Source organism: Varanus komodoensis, unplaced genomic scaffold (assembly GCF_004798865.1).
Source record: "Varanus komodoensis strain SLA01 unplaced genomic scaffold, ASM479886v1 scaffold31, whole genome shotgun sequence".
NCBI classification, from domain to species: domain Eukaryota; kingdom Metazoa; phylum Chordata; class Lepidosauria; order Squamata; family Varanidae; genus Varanus; species Varanus komodoensis.
The window spans coordinates 9,050,196-9,072,313 of NW_025335780.1; the positions used below are offsets into that span (position 1 = coordinate 9,050,196).

Genomic DNA, 22,118 nt, shown 5'->3' on the forward strand with positions numbered 1-22,118 from the left:
ATGGGCTATGTACATGATATGGTCAGAGACACCCTTCCTCCGGTTCAAATCCAGTCTTGGCCAGGAAGTGTCCTGGACACCTGGAGACACCTGTCTCTAACTCTAACCTTCATTGGAGGAGGGGGAAAAGGGCAAGTGAATCCAAAGGACTTTGCTCCAGTGCAGGATACAGCTAAGGTGTATCAAATACTTACCAGAAGGCAGAATCTCTTTGATATAACTGACCTCAATGGGAAGATCCCGTAAAAGGAAAGTTTTGTTTTGGCATTTGTCGAGCTAATTTCCCAGCCACTTCTTCATGGACCAGGTTGCTCACAGATCTACAGATTTTATTCCACAGAATTGTGATGAAGCAGTGAATTTCTGACCCCATATTGCAGATAGAGGCACAGCTGAAGTTCCTCTCTGGTTCTCAGCACTAGAGCAGCAAGCTTGTGTCTGAAAGCAAGGGGAGGGGGCAGTCAACTTAACCGAGTGAGTTTCGCTCTTTCCCTCATGCATCACACACTTATTTCATCATTTTCTGCTTTCCTTCCTCAGAGCAGGAGTGCGGGTTTCCCCAGATGGCTTGGTGTTCCCTGCTCCACACCCCACATGTCCCCCATGCTGGTCTTCCTCATTGGTCTGTTGCTTGCTTGCAGCCAAGCTCTGGCTGCCCTCCCCTGGGTTGCAACACCCCCCCGCCTTCTCAGGTAGTGGAATAATTTGGCCAGCAGCAAGTCGCCCTGCCTTTCCAGCAGTGGGAAGACCCACGGGGGGCGTGGGTAGACTGACCTGGGGGAAAGGGCCCTTTACGCATTAACCTCCTGGTTGCATCTGTGGGTGCTGGTCAACCTCATCCAACGGATGGCCCTGTTTCGCATTGCTGCGTGAGAGTAGCATAAACAGCTTTGGGTGGAGTTACTAGCCCTGAGGGCTGCATGTTTCCTTCAGTATCGGAAGCTGTAGGCTGGGGAACATGGGCCGGAGGATGCGGTTGCAATCATCTCAGGCTGGTGGGTTTCCTGTGGAGAGCTGGTTGGCCACGTCGTGGGCCGTTTGTGTTGTGTGTTGGACTCTTGCTCTAAACCAAGAGACTCTCGGTCTGATCCAAGAGCGCAGCTCCTGTCCTGTGTGCCGTGCGCACGTTTCTCCCTCACATCTTTCTAACAGATTGAAAGAAAGGCTTATGAAATTCTGCCCTTTGCTGAAGCCTGACAGAGCCTTTTCTAGTGAGTGAAGTGGCCCAGGGTCTTCAGGGCTGGGATTCCAAAGAAGAAGAGGGCCTTGAGGCCTCTTCTTGGGAGTTCTGGGACACCAGGCTGAGGAACAGACCTTTGAAGGACCCTCCAATCTCTGCCTCCACGTTCCCAGGCCACCCAGAAGGGTGGGAATTTTTTGGAAGGGTCAGGAGGGTCAAAGGAGAGGAGGAGGAAGGGCTGTCGCCTTGCCTGGTCCCTGGCCCACTGAGCGTCAGGAGAGACGAGCTGCCCAGGTAGGGCTTCTGCAGGTCTCTCCAGCTAGCGCAGAGTTACTGAAAGAGAAGCGCTTTGGGAAGAAGCCCCTAGTTTGGTTCAACACACATTCTTGGCGTGCACAGAGCCTTCTCTTTTGGCTTCCTAGAGGGCTTTTAGAGCTATTTCGCCTTGTAGCTGCAAAGTGCCAATAAAGGTCTGCTTTGCAAAGAGGCTGTCTGGTTTTTTGGAGCCTAAGGGCAAGAAGGGGAGATCTGGGCTCCAACAGTTTTCTGTGAGAGTAGTTAACAAGATGCAAGATTCAGGTGGGAGTGCCACCGAACTGTGGGAGCAGCTTCTGCTTCTGTGAAGAGTCAATTCCGGACTGAAATGGTTCCCTCCCCCTCTCCTTTCCCCAGGGCTGTGACTGCACCTTCCGGGTAGTTCCCAGAGTGTGTGGGTCAGACGGAGGGAACATCTGACATTGTGTGGTTGAGCTGCTCACTGCCCTGGCACAGCATCGTTGGGTCTAAGCATTCGCTCCCCTCCCTTCTTCTGCAGAGTCTTCCCCCATTTCCAAAACAGCTGGGGTCTCGGCACTGCCCGGCCAATCCCTTTTGTTTGTCTTGCCTTTTCAGACCCTCCTGCCATCTCCTCTTCACCTGCTACCCTGTTTATCAAACATGCCAAATCTCACCTGTCTGCACTGTTAGAAAGCCAGGCTCCATCCCTCTTTGTATTCCTTGTTAATCCCATTTAGAGTAGATCCATTAAAGTGAATGGAGCTTAAATTAGACTAATGCTGGAAATAACCATTGAATTCAGGATACCAATCCTTCTTTCTAGTTAGGCCAAACTTTTAAAAGGGATTCTTTAAATATGGACAAAGAAGGTGCAAGGGAGTAAGGGGGAGAAAGGGATGATGTAAAATGGGTGTGAACAATATTTATATATGGGTACATTGTTGGGAATTAAGTTGCCCCATGCAAAATTTAAAGCATAGGCCCAGGTAGAATTTTGTTGTGCATAATTCTGAAACAGGAATAATTCCACACAGAATAATAAGTAATATTTCTACTAGGTGCTTGGTCAGATTGTCAACATGAGGGTGAGGCTTTTCATGAACTGTAGATCCAAGCTGTCAGAATTACCTCTGAAAAGGTAAGTCACGTGGGAAATGTCACTCTTCAAATGTTGACAGTGCTAGGATTTCCTGTTAGAGGTGTTTCTTGACTCAGGCTTGGAGGGAGCAGGGCGGGAATCCAGCCTGTGGCTCCTGCCTAGTTTCAGAGACCCTGCAAGAGATGTGTTCAGAAGGGTCTGGCCCTCAGCAACTCATGCAGAAGTGTAGGGGGGGGGGGGGGGGGGGAAGGGGTAGCAAAGAAAGAAGAGCAGTGTTCCTTCCCACATCTAGCTGCAGATTTGCTTGCATCTAACTTTGACTCTTGACAGACTACCTCCAAGCTTGCTGGCATAGACAGATTACCCTCAAGAGAATGTGGACTTCAGCAGAAACAGGTTCCCCCCGCCTCCTGTGAGGTGTGGATGTTCCTAGGCTTTTCCAGATATCCAGCCGTGTCCCCATGCTAGTGGTCTTGATACCCTAAAATATCTACTTCTCCTGATCTGTGCTGGTCCTTGGTCTTGCAGCATCTTTCTTCCAGAATCCTCTTTTCTTCATCCCACTGCTACATAATTTTCCATGCACCCAGACATCAGCACCCATTTGTCTCCTCTTTGAAGCCCTGAATGCCCCTCCAGCTTAGCAGCAGTCTGATAAAAACATGCTTATGGCAACTGCCGTAACCTCGGTTGAGTATTAATACAACAAAATTGTCCTTTAAGCAAAGCATATTCTCCTAGAAAGAAAGCTAATAATTAGAATCGCTTATCAGAGCTCATCATATTACCATTTATTTATCATTTTCTAGTATTTGCTTTTTATTCTGTAACCCATAGCCAGGATGCCATCCCCTTTTACCAAAATAATTAGATCATTTGTTACAATATTATGAGTTTCTGTGACTTGTATTTTGCTTTCTCCCAGGCATAAAATGGGTTCCGGGCAAGAGATTAATCATTGCACGCCTCATAGTTGTGAAGGGCTTGTGGTTGTGTCCAGGGCAGTCACATTCTGCTGACAAGGGCTGCGTTCTGAGTTGTGTGTCCAGTTTTCATGGGGCTTATGGTGATTGCCATATTCCTGGCATCTGTCGACAGCAAAGAGCGCGTGTTTGTCAAGGGCTTGCCTAGTAATTGCAGACCTGAGTAAGAAGAATTGCAAAGCCCTTAGAAATTAAAAATAAAGAAAGAACACACAAGTTCTTCCAATACTCTGTAGCAAATGAACTGACTGCCTCGAAAATTAGCAGTGTTATGTGCTCAGCAATAATGAATGGATAAAGTAGGATCAGGGCTTCCAGCAATTTTTTAAACAAGCTCTTATGCAAACCTTTCAGTTGCTTTTGGCCTTGCCTCTGCCTCTTTTGTTTAACCATTGCATTATTCACTTGTGCCTAGTTTTTACCGTTTTGTTCTGGAGCCAGAACTCACCATTGGGACCAACAATATCTTTCCGTATCCGCCTGGGGCCACCTTCTTTGAAATGCCAGAATCCCCTCTTCTGACACTAAACATGATCACTCCAGAAAGCTGGTTGGTTGAAGCGGTGAACAGCTCTTATGACCTTGATAACATTCATTTGAAAGAAGTAAGTTCATCCACGTATCTGCAGAAATTACACAAGCATGTGTTTCATAAATTTGTAATTTTTTTAGCCCCATATGCAACCTTTCAGGATTTGTGTTTTCTTAAAAATCTTTTCCTGCTTGTCCCTAATACCCTAAGAAGCACAATCCGTAAGGGTGTGATCCTGTGCAAGTTTTCTGTGCATGCTGGAATTCGTAGCAGTTTCCAGTGCCTAAGCATGCACGCCTTCGGTTGTGCCCTACGGCCTGAACAGTTCGCTTGCTGTGCTCTCTAGGACTGGTCCTTGTGTCATTTCAATGCAAGTTTGGATTCTGGAATGGTAAAAGAAAATATTCAAATGCATGCTGGGCATGGAATCAGGAAAGATGTTGATTCAAGGAAAACCGTAATTTAACGTGTGGTCATTTTTAAGTAATACATTATTTTGTTTAACTTCCCATTGACAGGTGAGATCCAATGTTCCCCCAAAGCAGTAGGAAAAAACATAAAGAGGGAGGGCTGAAACATGACTTGGCTATTCATGTCTCGTCAAGGTTGAGGACTGATGGCAACATGGAGTATGTCAAACTCCACTTGCCAGTGAGTCCTCAGCCATGAGAAGGTGTGGTTTGCCTTATTATTATATTACTTATTATAAGTAATAATAATTGCTTATTATTGCCTTATTATTACTACCACCACCACCTCCACCACCACATTGCATGCATGTCCTGCCCTTTTCCCCCTGGAGAGGAACCCAAGGCAGCTTCCCTATTCCCCCTCCTTTGATCCATTTTATCCTCTCAGCAACTTTCTAGACTGGATTCTTCTAGATTGGGCTAATTCTTCTAGATAAGGCCAGACATGCACATGGTGGGCATGTCGTGAGTGGAGCCGGCTGGAGCCAGGGGTCAGACTAGATGGCCCGGGAGGCCCCTTCTGACCCGCTCTGTTTCTGTGTTTCTCAGGTAAATTAAGCTGAGAGCTTGTGAGTAGCCCAGAGCCACTCATTGGCCAAGTGGGGACTAGAACCCAGGTCTGACACTTCCACAGTACACCACACTGGCTCTCCAGCTTTGCTGTGGGGCTTCCGTTCCTCCCTTTCCTTAACCTAGTGAAAAGTGAATGTTTTACAATTCTACCCCATTGTAATGACTCAGAAAACAGAACAAGGTGGATTGAACGATCCTACAAAATGCTAATGTTCTCAGTAATTTGTCATGTCTGCAGATTCTTAGCCGAGGAATTGTTCTACCTATTTCATGTGTGGGGACAAAAAACATAAATAAGCTGCTCTCTTTCTTTGACATGATCATTTTTGGTCATTAATATGCCAGAAGTTTATAATACAGTTTTCTAAAACCAAATCAGTTTGAGTTTTAACCTTCCTTGCGATCCAGCAAAGCTGTTTTGTTTTGTTTTCATCATATTTATCTTTTAATATGACACTTACTAATCTGGATCAGTGAAACTACAGTTCCACCTGCAAATATTTGCAGAGAACGTGCAGCTTTACTTCATCTTAATGACAACGCTCGCTCAAGGACCTTTTGATGGACAGCTTTCTCTGCTCATAGAAAGACCTTTGCAAACTGTGTTTATGGGGGTGCTTCCAACACTTCTGGGTCACTGGCCTTCTTCAAAAGAATCAATAAACCCCTGCAATTTGATTATCAGTTTCATTGCTGAACTACCAGTGGGCAGGACAAGCTCCCACTGTGCACAGCCTGTGGGATATGTTTGCCAAGACAATGCTTTGTGTGATACGGAACTGTTGCCACTGATGGATGCCATTTGCAGAACGATGTTGCCTGAGGCAGGATATGCCATCCAAACTCCCAGTGTGCCATACAATTATGACTGTTCTGTAACCTCAGTGCTCATTTATTTGTTTAATTTGTTTCCTGGCCAATGGCCCAAGGGTGGTTTAAAGTCATAAGAAGACAAATCAGGGCAATAAATACAACGAAAGGTTTAAAATACTAAAACATTAAAAAATATATGTAATATAACACAGTGAGGAAGCCATGCGGATCTCACTGGGAACAGCATTCCACCTCGGAGGTCCTAGTTCAGGCTTGAAGTCAAAACCAGCTTTTATCAGGCCTGGAAACTGGCTGGCTGAAGCCACCCAAGAAAGCTCTGCGACACCGAGAGGATGCAGTGATGGCTGGAAGGAAATTCTTCTTTGCCACCATCAGCATCAGAATAGCCTCAGTAATGGGCTCTGCCTGGTGTTTGATTAGATTTGGCACAGTCCACCTCCACTGGATGCCTTCCTCTGTGCTTCATAGTCCTCAGCACCACTGCATTACTGTGCTGCTGAGCAAGCTTGGCCAAAGGAAGGAGATGATTTGGAGCGATCTTCGTAACTGCCCTTGTCATCTCCAAATTCCACTTGGAGACCAACATAATCACCAGCCACATCAGCAGGAAAATTATTGCATTTTTGGACCACCTTTCTTCCTTTTGCAAGGGATCTAATTCCTTTTGCCCTTGGGAATCCATTGCGTTCTGTCCTTCTGCAGTGACAGGTTCCCCCCACATCCTTCAGCCTTGCAGAAAGCCAGAAATCTAAGCTTTTGTAGAGGAAGAACGGTTGCAGATAACTATCTTCCTTCCCTATAGCAAAGCCTGAATTAGGAGTATGTTCTGCCGCATGAGTTGGGCCGATGACCTGTTGGAGCAGCCCCGTGGCAGTTGTGATGGCCCTGAAGTCCCGTGCTACCCTGGCAATTGCAGGGACATGAAGTCAGCCTGGGCCATCAACCTGAGTGTCCTCATATGGTTGATGGAGACAGACGTATATGGATGGAAGGAAGTGTCCCAGGAGCTTGAAAGCAGGGCCACATGGTGGCTGAGGAACTAGCAACATAGTCAAAAGTTGCTGAATAGTATGTAACAACTTTGAGCTTCTGCACCAGTGACCAGTGCACTGACATTGGTTAGCACAGTGATGAATAAACAAAGCAGAAATTCCCCAAGAGGTTCTTGCCCTCAAATCCAGAACCACTTTTAGTTTTCAAGATTTGACAAATTGAAGTCACACGTTGAAGGAAGGAAAAATTTCTCCCGCTTTCAGTAGACCCCCTATCTGAACGTCGTAGCTTGGATACTCCGAACCTAAGTCTCCATTAAGTCTTCAGGGAGTCTACACACACTGTGCAAGGCTGGACCAAAAGGTTGCCTCACCACGTGTGCCTTTTTTCTGATAAATGGGATACTGAAAGTGTGTATTTTCGCAGGTAGACGGTGTTGTTTCAGCAGAGTATGAATTGGAGTATTTGTTGCTTGAAGGGCGTTGTTTTGATGTGTCCAATCGACAGCCAACTTATGGACTGCAGTTCACTCTGGGAACACGGAATAACCCTGTTAAAGTCGATACCATTGTGATGGCTAACCTGGTAGGTAATGACAAATGTTAACAACAATGACACTTGAAAATCATCCGAAGTAAATCTGTGATAAAGTGAGACCATGTCTCAAGAAACTGAAGAATAAAATATTTTGTTCCAGGCCCATGCTGGAAAATAAAAGTTTATTCCAAGCCTAAGGCTTGAAATGAAATATTTATTTTCCAGCATCCTGAGTTGTGATGTCTCTTTGGTAGGTACTAGCCAAGGCAGGAGAATGTACACCTCATCTGAACCAATGCTCACTATAGTCTTCCTAGAGAGAGAGTGTCGGTACACAACTCGTCTGTTATTATTTGAATCTTCCACTCTTGCTGGCTAAGAAGAGATTTTGATTTATCAGCATGGCTATTTCAGACAAGTTGAAAATGTAAGCCATGGGACTGATTAAAACTTGGCCTGCAGTTGTGAATCTTACTTATAGATCTGGAAGTAAGCAAACAGTACAGAGCTGTACTACTAAAGAAGGGGGTTATTTGCCTTCCCTGTCCCCCTGCAAGCATATGGAGATGTCGAGTCCATGTAAGACAAGGAAGTTGCTTTTCCATGCAGGTTGGTACCCCAGTTTCTGTAGCACCAGGGTGGGCAACGTACAGAAATCAAGATGCATTGGCCTCCCTGGAACCTGCCAGGGTCCATATCCCACCAAAATATTTGCCATCACTAGCAGCAGCCAGCATTACAGCAATTCCCCGTCCTTACAGCAGGCTGCAGGCATCCTACCTGCAAGCACAGCCCCTCTCCCACAAACTGCATCCTGCCACAGCCTCCGCTTCCAGAAGCCTCCCAGCATTGAGGTCGTGCTTGTCCTGCTTCTCACCATATCTGGGAATCTAAGAGAGTAAGTTCCAAGACCTGGAAAGAAGGAAGCACTGAGCTAGCACATCTGCTCCCTTTAGATTTGTTTTGGGTTATTTGCCATGGGATGGCAGAGGTTGAGGTGGCTGGATGGGGTCACTGGAGAGGTGGCTGTGGGGTTGGCGGAGGACAGGAGGACCCGGAGGAATGTTGTCCACGGGGTCACAAAGAATCGGGCATAACTTAGCGACTGAACAGCAAAAACAATTTCCCATGTAATAAAAGGTTCCCTGAAGAGTTACTCATGTGATGTAATATCTCTCCTGAACAGACATAAACCATTTTCTGGTATTACCGTGTAATCAAAGTATACAGAAATAATAAACAGATAACTTTATGTTGGGTTAATGAATTAACTTTGCTTTTTAGGGTTATTTCCAGTTAAAAGCAAACCCTGGTGCTTGGATTTTGAGACTTCGTGAAGGAAGATCTGAAGAGATCTACGAAATATTTAAGTAAGTCATAAGCGTCCTGTGTCAGTGCTGTTGTAATGCACATTTTAAACTGAGTTCAGTGTGTTAATGGAATTGTTTAAGGGGGAAATACCAATGTCATTAGCGTGAGATGTTGTTCATTTTGCAGTTTCAGATACTATAGCTTGAGCATTTTGATGAAACTGTCTTGCCTCTTACTTCTTCAGGCTTGACAGGTTGGATGTTCATTAAATAATCCTTGTTCACACAAGCAGACTGTGACTGCATCCTTATTCTTCCCACTTCAGTTGAACTGGGTATTTGATGGCTGTGGGAACAGTACTTCAGGCAGTATTCAGCACTGCTGCTGCCCTGGCCAAACACAATGCTCACACAACATGTCATTGGCCCAAACTGGTGGTTCTGGAGTGGGAATGGCCAGCAGAGGTCAGCAATGGTGGAGCACCGACGCTGGATATTGCCTTTCATCGGCGTTCAGTACCAAAAAGTTCCATAATTCCTCCATCTTAGTACAGAAGCTCCATCCCAAGAATGTTTACTTTTGTTTTTAAAAACCTAAGTTTCAAGAGCAGAACAAAGGAAATTTAAATGGACAAATTTAGTTTTAGTTGGTGCAGAATTTGTGTTGTTTTGCCTTAGAATTTTTCTTAAAACACAGAATATAGGTAATATAATTATAATATTAACATATTATTATGAATCATATAAATATATTATTTAATTATAAATATGGATTGTTAATTGTATTATTATTTAGTATATATATTATTCATATAATGTATATAAGTGTGTGTGTGTGTGTGTAAACTTCTTTTGTCTTTTAGTTAAGTCCTGTTTTAATCCAAGTTTATTATTCTTACCATTTGAACACCGTTTTTGGTAGAAAAGTAGAATAGACAGACAGACAGCCTCTTTGGAATTAAGCATAACTTTGGGCTGGTGTGTGGATGGACAGGGAATCTTTTTTTTTAAAGGCTGTATTAGCTTTCAGGTTAGTTGTGCCTTTCTTTGAATTCTTTTTTAAAGAAGAAACAGCATCTTCTGCTATTTAGACACTTAGGATTGTGCTATTCAAACAACAATCATCACTTTGAAGCACCTGCACCTGTAAACCCGAATTTTGTATGCTTTACACCTGTAGATGATGGCAGATCTAAATTTGGTATCTCAAGTGACAGGATTTCAGTCTGATTATTCCAATTCATTTGCTGTTCCATCTAGAGTTTCTCTATTTATAGTGTTGTCAGACCCTACAGGGCTGCAGTCAGGGATGCGAGGCATAGACGGCTTGCTGCCCACACCCTGGAGAATGGAATGCAGTGGTCAGAGGATGCCCTTCCAGCTGGGACACGATTGCCACAGCCCAGAAGCATGCTTAGTCCTGGGATCTGGAAGTTAGTCCCATGCAACATCCCACTGTGCTGCTGGAAAAGCTACTACATTTCCCTTAGCCTGTGAAAGGTATCACTGAGGGGTCTGCTGGACCATCCATTTGTCCGCCACAGTGCTCGAGTGATAAATCCTGAAGGGCAGGCATTCTGTAGGACAGTCTCAAAGCTCGACCCCAAAGGCAGGCAGCCCTGTTGCTCTGCATCAGCAAACTGATTCCAGCAGTTTTTGTCTCCTGTAAGAACAGGTCTTCAGGAAACTTAGTGGGTCTTGATCATCCATGAAGGACCAAGCTCCTCCATAATATTTTCTGTGACAAAAGGGATAACAATATGCTGTTGTTGGGAAAATCCATTTCCTTCCCAGAAATGGTGAAGTCTGTAGCTAAAGTCAGAGAGAAAAGGGAAATCTACGGGGTGGAGGTGGCAGATTATGTCTTTGTCCCTGTTGATTTTAGAAGTCCATTGCCTTGACCCATTAGTCCTGGCTCCCCCATGCCACCCCCTCTTTGCTGGGGGCTCACAGGAGCAGGGAGACTGGACCTCGCCACCACTTGTTCAGTTAAGTTCTTGTACACCGTGCTTGGTACAACTATATGGCCAAATAGTTCACACTATGACATTATCCTAAAATAGAATTATGCAATTAAAATGCTACCCACTCTTCCTCCACAATTAAAACAAAAGCACTTTCCAACTTCACAACTTCAAAAACAGACCAGACAGCAGAAATGTTAACTCTCTTCTGGTGATTAAAATACAAGCCTGGTTCTCACATAATGATGACCCATTGGTTGAAAGCCAAGCACCCACATATGCCTTATTCCCAGCATCCCGTGATTGACTCCTTGGTTGTTTTAGGGGCTAAGCAGCCCAGTGGATAACCTATCCACAAACATCTGACAGTACCTGGATGTCTGATGGGCTGCTTCTCTGAGCGAGGGGTCCATGTTTTTTCTGAGGAATATCCAAACCAGGCTTGTGAAAACTGCCTTTAAAATATTAGAACTGCTTTTAAAAAGGAAAAAAAATATGAAATGCTTTGAACAGAAATTTCTCACACTTTTGAAATCATTTGGCTCTTCCTTCTCCCTTTCAGGTCTCCTTGAAGACCCTCATTAATCTTGGTCTTCTGAAGCAGACCTTTGCAAAAGGAATGTGACCGACTGCCTAGGCAGCTTGGGCTGTTGGCCAGTAAAGGAACAAAAGAAACAAACAAACAAAAGAATGCCATGCTTTGGCTGCTACTCTGCTCTTCTCTAGAGGAGTGTTGTAGAGTTTGCAATGGCTGCCTCTTAGGAAGGACCCCATAATTTTGGCCCTCTTGTAACAAACGGTCCAGTAAACGAAGACAACCAAATGTTTTGGTTTTATACCAGGCATAGCTTAGGTATGAACCTGTGCTCAACTGCTTATCATTCAGAACAGAACAGAATTAGAGTTGGAAGTGTCCTGGAAGGCCATCGAGTCCAGCCCCTTTTTCCACATCCACATGTGCAGTTGTGTCCATCCGGTTGCCAGCCTGTGCCATTCCAGCTTTGCAAAACTGACTTGATGTTTAGTTCTGCAGTGACTCATTTATTGATTGAGATTTCTATCATCCAGAGGAGGAGTGGGAGGTGTATTTTTATGTGTGGGCGGGCAGGCAGATCCTGCACAATGTTATTTCCACCCTGTCTGCTCCTTCCCCTGCAGAACAACAAATCTTGCTCGGGCATATGTGTAAACTGCCCAAAGTAGATTAGCTACATGCTGGGGAGAAAATAAACAAAATCCCACTGATTTATCTTTGCCTGGACTGCAGCCTGCCTTGCTCCTAAAACAGAGAGATACTGGATAAAATCATTAGTGGATTACAAGAGCAGGGGGGATTGTGTGTATTGTAGCGCATAGCTGGCTCTTACTCAATATGCTAATGCTGATCTTGGCATCTCCTTTTGAGGTATGTCTATCGGTAATATTTTAGACATGCTTACCTCAGGAAGAGTTCTTCTGAAGGCTGTTCTTCTGAGAAAAGTCCAGATATTTGCAAGAGATTACCAGATGGTTGTTCACTTCTCTTCTAAGAATGCCTGATTAGTGTTCTAGTAAGCTGTTGTTGTTTTTAATTGCAGCAATCCAGTCTTTTGCCTGTAGAGATATTTAGGGGAGAGATTGGTATTCATAACCGGGCTTCAGAGACTTGGCTTGACATACTTGGCCACTTGTATATTGCTGTTCAGTGTGATTAAGATTATCTTTTAAATGAAGGTTCAGTGACACATTTTGCATTTTGAATTAACCCTAGGAGCCTGAGCCTGTGGGTTGGAGATATTGATATCTCAAGCGTGGAGTTTTGTGGCAGGTGGGCTTCAATAGAAGGACTTCTGCTCTGGAATGCAGCCATTGTGTAGCATATTGTTCTCAAAGTACCATATTGTTTTAAGCTTTGTCGAGCCAACTTGCTTGTTAAATTGATAGGGGTTCACCCCCGACAAAGCCTCTGCTGGAAAAATGCAAATGTGAAAAACTTCCTAAATTAATCAGTTAGTGCAATACATGTTGTGAACTACAGGCTTCCATTTTCTGAGCAAACTGTTCCACTTTAAGTCTGAATTCAAAGAAGCAACTCTTTTCCCACCTTAGGCACGAAGGGACTGATTCTTCTGGAGTTTCAGAAGAGGTTATTGTGGTATTAAACAGTTTCAAGAGCAAAATCATTGAAGTCCAGGTATGTATGATAATAAATCTTTATCAGAATGATTGTTGTTCCCCTCCTTTCCCTCTTTTTCTTTTCAGTGAAGTTAAAGATCAGCATGTTTAATAATGATGCTTGCTATATCCTTTATGTCCGTTTATGCCAGTACTTGTTTTAATATGTAGGTTCAGAAGAAACCTGATGAAATTAATGAAAACCTCCTGAATGACCAAGAAGACGACGAGGGTTCCATGATAAGGTAACCTGGTTTTGCTTGTATTTAGGCCAAACCAACACTCTCGCCTTTTCTGTCTGTCTGTCTGTCTGTCTGTCTGTCTGTCTTTCACTCACTCACTCACTCACTCACTCACTCACTCACTCATTCATTCATTCATTCATTTAGAAAATTTCTAGGCTGCCCCATTTGCCGAAGCCTCAGGGCGGCTTACAAATAAAATTCCTTTTCCAGGAATTCATTGCCCATAACCTAAAGCAGCTGAGCTCTTAATTCTTAAAGGATAAGATATGTAGCTTTTTCTCTCGATTCTTCTTTTCAGACCCTGCTCTTTAGCCAAAAGGCTCTGGAAGCAGGTGGCATATTTTTTTCTTTCTTCCTTTTTTATTGTGCAATACAAGCCCCTTTCCCCCCAAACCAGATCATTAGATGTTTTGCGTAGAGTGGATGCCACAATGCCATGTTGATCAGGGCCTGATTAAATTGGCCAATTGTTGGAGAAGTGGTGCTGGTAATGTTTCTCTTCTCCATTTGCTTAGGCAATGCCCAGTTCAACTTTGTTTTGGAGGAGGGAATAATTCAGATAACACTTGTAATGGAAATTTCTCTAATATTCAGGAAAACACATGTTCTTTTCAATTACTTACACATCTCTTGGAATTTTACACAAGGTCAATGTAAATAGACTTTCTGCACCCTTTCAATAGCTGAAAGGTTACTATTACAGCATTGAAAGATAAACAGCCACTTGCAATAACAATGAATTATTTAATGAAAATTTCCATTTTCGAATGAGTGACCTTTAGACATAATCTACAAATGGATAAATATATAGATATTTGGGATGCCTTTGCTGAAGCTTGCACATAATCATTTTTAGTAATGGTTGCATGTTCTGTTATATGCTCACATCAGAATTATATATGTTATTAGTGCTATGGGACTTTCAAGATTTTATTCAAAAACTTGAAAGTTTCAGTTAGCATGAATTGAAAGCAATCACATTAAGGCTAGGTAAGCTGAGCAGCCCAAGTGCAGCAAAGCCGGCCAGGCCAAGTTAAAAGACCAGCCTAGGAGGAGTGGTGGGAAGGTACTGTGTCCCCTGAGCTTGATGGCTGCTGAAGAGGCTCCCCTGGGCTACGGTCCCCTGGTGGCTGGCACCTTCCCCCCAGGTGGTGCTGGCCAAGAGCCTCCTGAGCTCAGCTTCCCTTTGGGGAAGGAAAGACAGGGCCAAGACCGTGCTGCGCAGGCTTGAAAAATGCTCCTCAGCCCCACCCAGTTGGATCAGGAGCCTCCCTGGGTGTCCGTCTTCAAACCGTGGATGAGATCGAAGGTCAGCAGACTTTGGTCCCAAGAACATCTCCCAGGACAGGTTGGAGACTGTGCAGGTGGGTGGTTCCGCACTGCTGCTCTGCAGTGGCCGGGACAGGACACTCGGGTTTAAGTCCTCTCTCAGTCATGAAACTCACCAGGTGACTTTGAGTCAGCAACACGATTATTCTGGCAGTAGTTGTTGGTGGGAAGGACAGAAGCCCCTATAACCGTGTTTGCTATTCTGAGTTCCTTAGAGGAAAGACAGGGAAGAAACAAACATAATTAATACAGTTCCAATGCCTGAACACACACCAAATTAGTTACCTGAAACTACATTAAGCTTAGCACCAAGCGAGTCTTTCCTGGGGAGAACAGTTTACAGGTGAGAAAGACAATGGAATACAGTTCCTCTTCCTGGCCAAATAAGCAGTAATTTGTGCTTGAGGTTTCTTTCCCCCTTTGTCTCTCAATTTGGATCTTCCTTCCTTGGTTTCCTTCCTTCCTCTTGGTTTGCTTTGCTGAAACAAGACTATTCCAATTATATTGAATTTAAAAGTATTTTTAAACCAGACTTTAGACCTAAGTGCAAGCTGAGTAATAATCTCTTTTGAAGTTTTTCAGGAGCAACTCAGACAACAGAAAAGGGGAAGAAAATGGATATATTAAACATATTTTCTGTTGCTTCTGGCCATTTATATGAACGCTTTTTAAGGTAACTGAAGATTCCTGTTGTATTTTAGGATAGATTAGAATGTGTTGCTTATCTCTATTTTAATCTTGAATGTGGGGGAGTGGCACTTAATATAGAGTTTATGAACGTTGGGGGCCAAGTTGTTTGAGCTGTAGTTTGTAGAAGCAAGATGTAGTCAAACAGGCTTGTTACCGGATTTTTATTTCTGACTGTAAAGATCTCAAATATGAAGTTCTGTCCTGACATATTTGTGGCAGTGTTTTATGTTGTGCATATGCTGATACATTCATCAATGGGGTATTTTTGTTCCAGAATTATGATGCTCTCTGTTCTGCGGCACACCAAGACACCAGTTAAATTTTGGTTTCTGAAAAATTATCTGTCGCCTACATTTAAAGTAAGCACGGACTCACCCTCCTAAAGTACCACCTTTGTGAATTCTTAAGATAATAGCTTTGTTTGACTCTTTTAGCTAAAATGTGTCAGTTCATATTTCATTTCTGACATTATGAATTAAAAGATACACATAATTTCATTTCTCAAATTTAAATGACACGGTTGTAGAAATAGTTGTGAACAGAGAAATCCCTTGATCATTTTCTCCACTGCTATCAGAGCAATCCATTTGTAGCTTGTTTACTCTTTTTTGGGCAAAGTCCAGCTGTTGCATCTGTATTTTGCAACTGATTGGGTAACTTTAAAGCTTAACGTTGCACTTAGATGTGATTCAGTATCATTTGATTCTGAGCTATAGAGTAGGAAGGAGGAACTGTTGCGATGGGACCAATTCCCTCTAACGGGACCAGTGTCTTAATCACACTAAAGACCAGCCTTCCTCAATCTGGTGCCCTCCAGACAAGTTGGGCTGCAGCTGTGGCTAAGCCATTCTTAGCCATTTACCACACAGGCTGTGGCTTATGGGAGATGTAGTCCAACATGTCTGGGGTGCCCCAAGTTGGGGAAGACTGATTGTGCACCTAAAGGTGGGCCATGGGATCAGAGTTCTTCAGCCACAGCTGGTGTGGACACTAAATATTACCAGCAGCCGTTGCCAGTAGTGGAAGCTAAATATGCACCTAGTTCATGAAGATTCTCCAGCCACCATTAGCTTTTTGGAGGCAGAACGCATTTCCTGCTGAAAATAGTGTTCCATGACCAGAGACAGGCAGGCCCTTTCTGCCCCTAATTCACAGATCTCTGGCTCTGCCAGGTTCCACTCAAGGTACAGCAATTTAAGAAGAAATTGCTTGCCCTTAACTTACACGGGAGAAGGACTAGCACCTGGTGTACTTTTCGTACGCTTCTTACATTGCTCCCTTATGCCATTTTGGAAAGGCACTGCATCACCGTTTCCCAAAAGAATTTTTGAGGAACTGCTCTAATTCTTCACCTGAACATGCACTCATGTTCTTGCACGAACTCATGTTCTCACATGCAGCCGTAGCTTTTATCTAAGACCATATGCAAGGCTGGTGAAGCTTTGACTGTTGGGTGGCTGGCACCTTCTCATAGATGTTGGCCATCTATCTGTGGGGCTGGATTGTTCTGACTCACCTGGGGAACACAGCAGCAACCAAGAAGGGCCCTCCTTGAATTAGATATCCACATGGAAGACCTGCAGTTGGAAATGGGTGTGGAGCATTTCTTATCACCCAGTTCCCATGTGCCCTTGACCCATTCATCAGTATTTGCTTGCTCGGCTGCTGTTTTCTAGGAAGTGATCCCTCAAATGGCGGAAGAATATGGATTCCAGTATGAACTTGTGCAGTACAAATGGCCCCAGTGGCTTCATCAACAGACAGAAAAGCAAAGAATTATATGGGGCTACAAAATTCTCTTCCTGGATGTCCTCTTCCCCTTGGCTGTCGACAAAATAATTTTTGTTGATGCAGACCAGGTAAAAAGATTCTTACTTAAGGAAATGTACATAGACCTGAATGTGTGTCTTAAGCAGGATAACACACAATAATGCAGATAAGAGTGCAATCAGATCAGCACCATCACACTAATAAATGTGAGAGCAATGTGGTAGTGCTGTCCCTAAATTCCACTACTTTAATCTGAAAGGGGTATATTTGAGTGCTCTGTTTCCTGCACATTCAGAACTGGCATTTTAGAGAGAAGATTCCACCTAATCTTCTTGCTTGGTAGGTTTTGTGTAAGAGCTTTTCAGATGCAATCTCACTTGCATACCAAAATAGATAATGTTCAGGAAAACCATTTCTACGTGCTTCTGCTGTTTGTTTAGACTCGTTCTCTGTCCTCTCCATTTGGGTGGACAATGCCTAACCAGAAGTTTTGTATTTTATTTTATTTATTTATAGCATTTTTATGCCGCCCCCATCGCAGAAAGCCTCGGAGCGGCTTACAAAACAAATAAACAAATATAGAATAGACATTAAAAATCTGGAGCATTTTGGCAACACTATAAAACCAATAAATAGAGACAGCGATTAACAGTTAAAATATCATTTAAATATTTATTTATTTATTTATTAAAACATTTTTATGCCGCCCCATTCGCCGAAGCCTCGGGGCGGCTTACAACATAGATAAAACAAGTTAAAATCCATATAAAATAATCTTAATTAAAACTCACATTATAAAATAAGCCGCCCTGGCCAGATAAAATTCAATTGTATTTAGCATTTAAAATGTTGCTTAAATAAAAAGGTCTTGACCTGGCGCCGAAAAACAATTAACAATGGTGCCAGGCGGACCTCTCTGGGGAGCGCATTCCATAGATGGGGCGCCACCGCTGAGAAAGCCCTCCTCCGAGTAGCCACCCTCCTAATTTCTCTCACGGAGGGCTCCCGGAGAAGGGCCTCTCCCGCCGATCTCAGGGGGCGACTGGGCAAATATGGATGCAAGCGCTCCTTTAGATAACCAGGTCCCAAGCTGTTGAGGGCTTTATAGGTGATAACCAACACCTTGAATTGGGCCCGGACTTCAATGGGAAGCCAGTGAAGCTGACGGAGGACTGGGGTTATATGAGCACAACGCCCAGTCCCTGTCAGCAGCCTGGCAGCTCTATTTTGCACCAATTGAAGTATCCGGACCGTCTTCAAGGGTAGCCCCATCTAGAGCACGTTACAGAAGTCAAGTCGGGAAGTCACCAACGCGTGTGTCACTGTTGCAAGGCAGTCGTACTCCAGGTAGGGGCGCAGCTGATGAATCAGCCGAAGCTGGAGGAAAGCGCTCCTCGCCGCCGTTGTCACCTGAGCTTCAAGTGAAAGCTCCGGGTCGAGGAGCACTCCCAAGCTGCGGACCTTGTCCCTAAGAGTGAGTGCAACCCCATTCAGGACAAGGTCCAGGTCCCCCATCCCGAAGCCCAACCCACCCACCAACAGGACCTCTGTCTTGTCTGGATTGAGCTTCAGTTTATTGGCCCTCCTCCAGCCCATTACCTCGGCCAGGCACTGGTTCAGTACAGCCACTGCCTCACCTGGATCGGTTGAGAAAGAGAAGTAGAGCTGGGTATCATCAGCATACTGATGACTCCACAGCCCACACCTCCTGATGTCCTCTCCCAGCGGTTTCATGTAGATGTTAAATAGCAAGGGGGACAAAATGGACCCCTGCAGAACTCCATGGCATAACTGCCATGGTGCAGAGTCATAGTCCCCCAGCACCACCTTCTGGAATCGGCCATTGAGATAGGAGCGGAACCACTGAAAAGCAGAGCCTCCAACTCCCAATCCCGCTAGCCTATCCAGAAGGATACCATGGTCGATGGTATTGAAAGCCGCTGAGAGGTCCAGGAAAACCAACAGGGACGCACTCCCTCTGTCTTTCTCCCTGCACAGGTCATCATACAGGGCGATCAAGGCAGATTCAGTACCATACCTGGGTCTGAAGCTGGACTGAAATGGGTCCAGATAGTCAGTTTCATCCAAGAGTGCTTGGAGTTGTCCCACCACCACCCACTCTAACACCTTGCCCAAGAATGGGATGTTGACCACCGGTCTGTAATTGGCGGCCATCTCTGAATCCAGGGATGCCTTCTTTAGGACTGGCCGGACTACCACCTCCTTTAAAGGGGCAGGTACCCGGCCGTCCCTTAGAGAGGCGTTGACAACCTCCAGGATCCAGGTCCCTATCCCGTCCTTGGCTTTCTTGAGTAGCCAAGATGGGCAAGGGTCCATTAAGCAGGTGGTAGGACGTACTTGTCCAAGCACCTTGTCACATCATCAGGCCGCAACAAATGAAAGTCATCCAACAATTTTGGACCAGACGGCAACATTGGCACCTCCCCAGAAGGTTCTGATTCACTAGTAGAGTCCAGCTTGTGATGAATCTGAGCGATTTTCTCCTTGAAATGCTTGGCAAAGTCATCACAGCGGGCCTTCGAGGGTGGCATGAGATCTTTCTTGGGGCCAGGATGAACCAGCCCTTGTACCACCCGAAAAAGCTCTGCCGGACGGTTAGAGTTTGTGATCACTGGTGGGAATAGAATGATCAGTAACCATTTCTCTAAGCTAGTCTTGCTCTTTCTGTGCTCAGGAAATGTGTTCCTAAACCCCTTTCAGCTGGAATGCAAAATTTATATTTATATTTCCATTTATATGCTGCCAAATACTTAAAAGTTCCTAGGTGGCTTACAAAAGTCATGGAGCCACTTTCCGTAATGGCCTTGATTCATGTTCCCTCTGCCATTTAGATGCTTGCTAGATACGTATATGGAGCACAGTAGTTACATTCCCACTCACATTGCTGTGCCTGTGTGTCTGTGTGTGTCGATAGCTTTGCACCAAAAGTTTTGTTGCAGTTCTCATAAAAAGTTGGGAGCACAGTTCTGTTTCTAGCCAGCTACTAATAATTCCAGCCATACCGTGTTAAAAGTCCAGTGGCTCTTGTGTAGCATTGTCATCCCCACGATCCATCCCATTCCACCACCCCAGTGCCGAATGGGCTGATTAGTACCAGTGAACATGTCTCTGATCCGATCCGATCTGCTGCAGGTTGCTCATCCAAAGTGAATCGCAAAGCAGGCTTATGGGCTCAGACATTCTGCTTCCATCGGAGCCTGTCTCATGGTGGAACAGCTGAGTAACGAGCTGCCACCTCTTTCCATGAACTCCAGCTGAGTAAGGGGCCGAAAGAGCTGGCAGGGAGCCCAGTCATTCCCCTTCTAGCTTTGAGGCTGATGTTCATCTGGCTGGCTTAGCAGAACAGGCCCAGTTGCTCCTGCCACGTCCCTTAGTCTTGCTCAGAGGTGTTCACAGTTGTACAGGTTCTGCGCCTTTGAACTGAGTCTCGGGCACACACTGGCGGAAGACCAACTGGCGAGTCCATCGCAGTGTACTGAGGCTCACACACAGCAGCAGAGCAGCCGTCTAAGGAATCACACCATACAGTGTACATGAAGCAAAGATGTGGAAAAGACCTTGAAGCACATAGTTAAACTATGGAATTCGCTACTGCAAGATGTTGTGGTGACCATCAATTGGGATGAGTCCAACAGCACCCACTGTCTTTCTCCTCTGGTTTAGATCGTTAGAAGTGACCTGAAAGAACTCAGAGATACAGATCTGAAAGGAGCACCATATGGATATACCCCCTTCTGTGACAGTCGCAAAGAAATGGATGGTTACCGTTTCTGGAAGTCTGGCTACTGGGCTTCACACCTCGGGAAACGAAAGTACCACATCAGGTAGGCCAACCGAACAAGTCAGCCTCTCTCCACCATCTCCATCCAGTGTATAAAAAGGCAAGTCCATGTCTACTGAAGTTCTGTGCACAGAATCACACTTAGTGGGGTATCCTGAAGGACACACAGACAGTACAGACCCTCGGTGGGGGTTGCATTTCTTCATTTTACATGTTTTGGCTAACAGGATTGGGGCACCATGTTTGTCATTTTCTCAGGCACAAGGAAACATGTCCTAATATACTGCTGCCAACCTTAATTCCTTTTTGCAGTGCTTTATACGTTGTGGATCTGAAGAGGTTCCGGAAGATCGCTGCAGGAGACAGGCTGAGAGGGCAGTATCAAGCTCTCAGTAAAGATCCAAACAGTCTTTCCAACCTAGATCAGGTATGTTGCAACCAGTGGTGCATGTCACTGCGATAAGTACCCTCTGAACTTTTAAGTATGTAAATGGCCTAGAGTCTGTTGCTCGCATTTCAAAATAACCAGGAGACAAGATGAGGCTGTGTCCCAGTGGGAAGGGTAGAGAAATGTCCGTCCGAGGGGTTGTGATGAGAGCTTTTCCTTAGTCCTCGTTTTTTGGCCCTGCCCTGCATGTCCACAGGAAGAGCGTGGCAGGCAGGGAGCCCATCCCCCTCGTTCTCGCTGCAGCCGCTGCGGTGTAGCTGGCGTGCGGCACAAGACGGAGCGTTCCGGTGTTTGTGCATACAAGGTGAGCAGCTGGCATTTGAGCACCCCGGTGGCACTGCTAAAGCGTGGCCTTGCCTTTCAGGACCTCCCAAACAACATGATTCATCAGGTGGCCATCAAATCCCTTCCGCAAGAGTGGCTGTGGTGTGAAACGTGGTGCAGCGATGAATCCAAGCACAAAGCTAAAACCATTGACCTGGTGAGTGCCGTTTAGGGTAGCCCTGCTCCTCCCTGTCCTCCATGGTAAATAGCCTACACGGGATGAGCTTGGAGCGCTGACCCTATAAGCTGCTGGGCAACGGTAAGCTTCTGCACGGATCCTGAGTTCCAGCCTGTGGCTTGATCAGGACTGGGCGCTCAACGCACAGCCTTGCTGCTGGCCGCCCTCCGCTCTTACGGTGGGTGAATGTGAGCAGCGGAGCTACGGAGCTCCTGCGTGTGTCGGAGCGTGGATGCTCCCTGAGTCCATTGGCCTTGTTGTGTCACAGTTAGAGCTTGGGACAGGCTAGTCCTCCTTTTCTGCCCCGTGATACGGGCAGTGGGGGCTGCGAGGCCAGGCGTGGTGAGGTAGGAAACTGGCCTTAGTGCAGGGACGGCCTGGCATGCCTGGCAGGGAGGACGGTTCCCACCCGCTGGGATGGATGCAG

At 45.3% G+C, this 22,118-nt stretch overlaps 1 protein-coding gene across 4 annotated transcripts in view; it reads left to right on the plus strand.

The window, feature by feature from the left end:
• UGGT2 (UDP-glucose glycoprotein glucosyltransferase 2) overlaps window positions 1–22,118 on the plus strand; it is an 84,862-nt gene that overhangs the window by 59,192 nt on the left and 3,552 nt on the right. For all 4 annotated transcript variants that reach the window (XM_044437846.1, XM_044437842.1, XM_044437844.1 and 1 more), the window contains 12 exons: window positions 2,515–2,594; window positions 3,954–4,143; window positions 7,367–7,525; window positions 8,762–8,847; window positions 12,840–12,924; window positions 13,077–13,150; window positions 15,054–15,152; window positions 15,444–15,528; window positions 16,846–17,028; window positions 20,624–20,784; window positions 21,054–21,168; window positions 21,554–21,670. In XM_044437846.1, coding sequence (XP_044293781.1) covers window positions 2,515–2,594; window positions 3,954–4,143; window positions 7,367–7,525; window positions 8,762–8,847; window positions 12,840–12,924; window positions 13,077–13,150; window positions 15,054–15,152; window positions 15,444–15,528; window positions 16,846–17,028; window positions 20,624–20,784; window positions 21,054–21,168; window positions 21,554–21,670 — 1,434 coding nt within the window. The remainder of the gene's footprint in view (window positions 1–2,514; window positions 2,595–3,953; window positions 4,144–7,366; window positions 7,526–8,761; window positions 8,848–12,839; window positions 12,925–13,076; window positions 13,151–15,053; window positions 15,153–15,443; window positions 15,529–16,845; window positions 17,029–20,623; window positions 20,785–21,053; window positions 21,169–21,553; window positions 21,671–22,118) is intronic.